Below are 5299 nucleotides of genomic sequence, written 5' to 3'. Positions count from 1 at the left end.
AGAACCATGTTATAAACAGAAAAGTTTATTTAGTTTACAGTTCCAAAGGGGCAAGAGTCCATCATGGTGGGGAGGCATGGTGGAAGAGAGTGGCTGGAGGATTCTAAGACCTCCCAAAACAGCATCACTATCTGGGGGCAAAAATGTCTAAATACTTGGAGCCTATGGGGGACATTCTCATTCAGACCACCACAGGGTCTTTCTGGATATGCATGGCTTCTGCTGCATAGTCTGTGTGTCATGAACACAGCAATGTGGTTTGGGTCCTACACTGGCGTCAACTTAGGGGACAACATGGAGCAACTGCAGAATTCCCTCAGTTCAGGGGCCAAAAGAGGAATTACCTTCTTACATCTTCTTAGTGCTCTCCTTCCGGTGTTGGCATGACTGTGTCCTGGAGTGGAGTATGGAGTGGGTTTTATAGCAGGGATGGGTCTGGGGTCCCTAGTGCAGAATTTCTCTGGAAGAAGCAGAACCTGACTGAGGAGCCAGGGCAGGTTGTATTCCTTTCAGCGTCTCACCTTCTTGCTTGTCTCCAGGTGAAGTTGCACAGATAATGGAGCAAAGTGACCTCTCGGTGAAAGACTCTGCTGTAGATACTTTGTAAGTAAGTGGGGAGGAGCCTCTGGTAGGCAGGGCTTCTGATGAGCTCTGTTGGCCCAGGGCTGCCCTGATCAGACCATGTGAGCTCTGAGGCATGGTGCCTGCAGCCCCACTAACCTGCTGGCCTTTGAAATAGATACTGGAGTGGGGAGCTATCCATGCTCTCAGGGCCTTGGGAGGTTTCCTCAGGTGATGGACATACTTCACCCTTTAGGAAGGAGGACCAGTAGAGAAGTGTGGGGCAGAAGGTGGCCCCCTTATTCTATTCTTACTCCCACCACCTTGTCCCAGATGCATAGTAGTCCCAGATGTATAGTAGCCACAGAAGGAAGTGTGAATGAACCAGCCGTGACATAGCCCCCACCTGCAGTCTCAGGTGACATGCAATAGGAAATTTCATTTTTGCCACGTGTAGTGGTGCACACCTTTAATCCCAGCAGAGTTAGGCAGATCTCTGTGAGTTCGAGGCCAGCCTGGTCTACGTAGTGAGTTCCAGGCCAACTGGACTACAGGGAGACCCTGTCTCAGAGAACGGGAAAAAAAGGAAGATTTCCCAGTGATTGAAAGCACTGGCTGCTTTTGCAGAAGACCCAGGTTCCATTCCCAGCATCTCCATGGTGGCTGACAAGCATCTAGAACTCCAGATCCAGGGGATCTGATGCCCTCTTTTGGCCTACACAGGCATTGCATGCACATGGTATACCTACATACATGCATGTATATGCATACAATTAAAAAATTAATTTTAGGCCGGATGTGGTGGTGCACACCTTTAATCCCTAACCCTGTCTCAAAAAAGAAAAAAAAATTAATTTTAAAAAAGGGGGTGACAGTTTTGCTGGCCATAGTGGTGCATGCCTTTAATTCCAGCACTCAGGAGACAGAGGCAGATGGATCTGTGTGAGATCAAGGCCAGCCTGGTCTATACAGCAAGCTCCAGGTCAGTTGGAGTTACAGGGAGACCCTGTCTCAAAAAGTCAAAAGAAAAATATACTTTTCCCCAAAGTTTAAATACCTGTGAGATTTGTTCCCTTGGAGCCTGGCCCAATGAAGACTGGGTCAGTGCTCACTGCCCCTTCATCAGTTCTAAGGAAGAACATGTCCTCTCTGTCTGAGGTTTGGAGACCTGAAGGAGGTAGCAGTGTGGCGTCATGATGGAGTGAGCTCAGATGGGCACCTCGCCCACGTCTTCAGACACGCAGCCAAGGAGCTGTTCGGCGAGCACGTGGAGGAGATCACCTACCGTGCTCTAAGGTTTGGCCACATTGTCCAGAGCCAGTTGCACTGTATGTGGTATGCATGCAGTATGTGTGCTATGCCTATGGTGTGTAGTATGTACGGCTGCTCTATGAGGAAGCTAACACTGTTCACAGTAGAAGGGCCTTTTGTGCATCTACCCACTGACACTGTCTTGCTATTTAAACTCAAGCTGCAAAATGGCCTGGTATGGTAGCATAAGCCTGTAAGCCAAGCATTGGGGATACTGGGAGAGGATCATGTCAAGGTCGGCCTGAGCTACATAGTGAGACTGTATCTCAAATCAAAAGATCACCCAGAAGTGATCTTTAGGTCACTGACCATCCAAACCATTTTACTGATTTATAGAAACAAAGACTTCCATGAGGTCACTCTGGAGAAAAACGGGGAGGTCTTACTGCGCTTTGCTGCTGCATATGGCTTTCGTAACATCCAGAACATGGTCCTGAAGCTCAAGAAGGGCAAGTTCCCATATCACTTTGTGGAGGTCCTTGCATGTCCCAGAGGTAAGAGGCATAGCGGTCCCAGCAGCAGCCTGCCCCACAGCACCCATGCAGGACAGGGTACTTCTTGGCTCATGCTGTCCTCAGTCATGAAGGTTCTCTTTCCTCAATTCTGGTGTGAAAAGCCGACAGTTAGCTGTAACCCTAGACATTCCCTGTGGGTGTCTAGGAGGCTTCACGTACCAGATAAGAGCCAGCTCCTAAGGCCATATGGAGATGGCACCCAGGGACTGCTGGGAGCCAAGGCTGAGCCTGTGCAGTGTGGCAGCAGGAAGGGGCAGAAGCTACCCAAGGTCCCCTGCTGCAGAGGGAGGTTGAGCCAACCCAGTGTGAAGACCTAGGTGGGGGGAGAAAAGTCCCCGACCAGGCTGGGGAGGCAGTGAGAGCAGACCAAAGCCAGGATGGGGTGGGGTCCCTGGAAGCCCTTGCTGATGGAGTAGGTATAGGTATCAGGGAAAGAGGGGAGCCTCTGATCTGGGATGGTCCATCTGTGCATTCCTCTGGGTGTAATGGATGGGTAAAGCAGGTGAGGTGTACTGTCAGGATAAAGAAGGTCCATGGAGAGTGAGACAGGGGAAGCCCCTAGCCTAGTCATGTCTGAGGAGGCACCGAGAGGGAGGAAGCTGCCTCTTGGTTCTTTGAAATGAAAGTTTTGGTGCTGGGGATGGAACCTATGGCCTTGAGTATGCTACACATACTACTCCTAGCCCCTCAAGTCCATTTTGTGTGTGATGATGTCATTTGCACATCTGAGAGTGGTAATACTACCAGTAGGAGACACTTAATCAGACCACAGTGCTGAGCTGTGTGGGCTCATGGAGGACTCACAGCCCTAATGCCTGTGCAGCCCAATTAGGCCTGCACATTGACAACACAGGACATAGGCAGTTGTGCTCACAGCCACTCCATGCTCTCTAGGGGTGGGTAGTTTAAGAGAAGTCAGATCCAGATGGGCAAAGCTGCCCTGTCCTAAAGGCTTTTAGGTAAAACCCTTGATGAGTAATATGGTAAGAATAAAGGGCACTCAGGACTCAGCCTGGGCAGGCTTCTTGACCTCAGAGAAGACAGCCCCAGCAGCAAGCTCAGGTCACATGATGCTGCTGAGCCTTTCATTCTTCTGCCCCCAACTATGTTCCCTGAGGTGAAACTCCCTTGAAACTGGCCATCCCACAGGGAAGAAGAGGGCCCACCTGTGTATCTTTCAGGATGCTTAAATGGCAGAGGCCAAGCACAGACAGAGGATGGCCATGCAGACCGGGCACTGCTGCGTCAGATGGAAGGTATCTACGCTGACATCCCTATACGGCCCCCAGAGAGCAGTGCACATGTGCAGGAGTTGTACCAGGAGTGGCTGGAGGGCACTGAGTCCCCCAAAGTCCAGGAGGTGCTGCACAGGACATACCAGAGTTCAGAGCCCTGCACAGACAGCCTGGATATCAAGTGGTGACGAAGCCCAGAGGTCAGGAGGGGACACTTCAAGAAACATCCAGTCAGTCCTTTGACAGTGTTCTGCCGACGCATAGCTTCACCTGGTGCCATCTTTGTAGTGTGTGCGGAGTGGAATGTTTCAATTGGGAGAAGCACTTCCTCTGTCTGAGTACCCTTTATCTCCTGAGATTGAGAAAAATCTCAGCAAGAACAGAGTCAGAACACAGTCTTTAGGTTTTAAAAAAATCCAAAACATGTTCTGGAAGAGCTAAAGCTCCGGGTTGTGATTCATGCACCTTAGCTCATTGCTGCAAAGATATAGAGGCAGCAAGAGAGCCAGGCTGCTGTGCCACCATGTAGCCTCCTGTAGCTGTGCCACCATGCCCGTAGCCTCCAGTAGCTGTACCACCATGCCCGTAGCCTCCAGTAGCTGTGCCACCATGCCCGTAGCCTCCAGTAGCTGTACCACCATGCTCATAGCCTCCACGCAGGCCTGGCCTCCCTGTCCAGTTTGCCTCTTTCACTCATACACATCTTAAATAATTTTTAAGTTCTGGGTCTGGTGAGATAGCTTAGCAGGTAAGGGCATCAGAGAACCAATTCCCGAGGGACCTCCACCCACATACCATGGCGCACTCATACACACACAGATGAATATAAAAAAATAATAATTTTAACTTGTAGCAATAGTGGGCCATGTTCCTCACAGACACCAGAGGTCAGTAACCATTGCACTCAACCAGCAGGGCCATGTGAGCATTGGTGGATGAGTTAGACCTCTGCTTGACCTGTGCATTCAGCCTTTGAGTTGGACTCACCTCACAGGGGGAGGCTGAGGGGAGTGGTAGATGTCTGCAGAGTGGAGCACTTACCTGGCATGTGTGAGGCCTGCATTTGATCCCAAATACATGAAAAAAGAAACAAGCAGAACAGATTTGAGAGGGCTGCCCACCTAGGCTTTGGGTTGTGAAAGAGGCCCTAGCTCATTGGTACCTTGGTGGTGTGGGAAGAAGAGCTGCGACTCCATAGACCCTGGAATGGGTGAGACAGCTTTCTCATGTTCCGTCTCTCTAAGCTCTTTAGCACTTTCAGCTGAGACAGGAGGGTCTTCTCATGCAAGTTGGCCTGACCCACCCCTCAGCAAAGTTCTCTGTGGCAGTATCCTAGTCAGCATCAGTACTACAAGCCTGAGCATGTGTTAGAAAGGGAAGCAGCATATTCACATACAGGAAGAGCTGCACAGTGAGGAACCCTACAGAGCTACGTGACGTGCATTAGAGCTGCCCAGGACGTAAATGCCTAAAGAGGCCCAGAAGGGGTTGATGAAGCATTTGAATTGCTCACATGTGTAAGGTCTTGACCCCTCAGTGTTGTTACTCCTGTGAACCTGTCTAGGTGCGTGACTGGATATGCTGTGCTAAACTATACTTTTTTTGCTTTCAATCTATATGCATTTGGGTATCCATCCACAAAAAGGATTGATTATGTAATAAACAGTGTTCACAGGG

The 5299-nt window shown here is 50.1% G+C and overlaps 1 protein-coding gene across 3 annotated transcripts in view; it reads left to right on the top strand.

The window, feature by feature from the left end:
- Positions 1-5299, top strand: part of Narf (nuclear prelamin A recognition factor) — a 21488-nt gene extending 16189 nt beyond the window's left edge. For 2 of the 3 annotated variants that reach the window (XM_008839670.3, XM_008839669.3), the window contains exons 8-11: positions 540-603; positions 1720-1857; positions 2209-2366; positions 3569-5299. In XM_008839670.3, coding sequence (XP_008837892.1) covers positions 540-603; positions 1720-1857; positions 2209-2366; positions 3569-3810 — 602 coding nt within the window. In that variant the 3' untranslated portion in view covers positions 3811-5299. Of the gene's footprint in view, positions 1-539; positions 604-1719; positions 1858-2208; positions 2367-3536 lie in introns of all 3 variants that reach the window. The other variant, XM_008839671.3, reaches the window with a different exon arrangement.

This window comes from Nannospalax galili, unplaced genomic scaffold (genome assembly GCF_000622305.1).
Source record: "Nannospalax galili isolate Female #2095 unplaced genomic scaffold, S.galili_v1.0 scaffold679, whole genome shotgun sequence".
NCBI classification, from domain to species: Eukaryota; Metazoa; Chordata; class Mammalia; order Rodentia; family Spalacidae; genus Nannospalax; species Nannospalax galili.
This window is presented reverse-complemented; position numbering and strand designations above follow the sequence as displayed.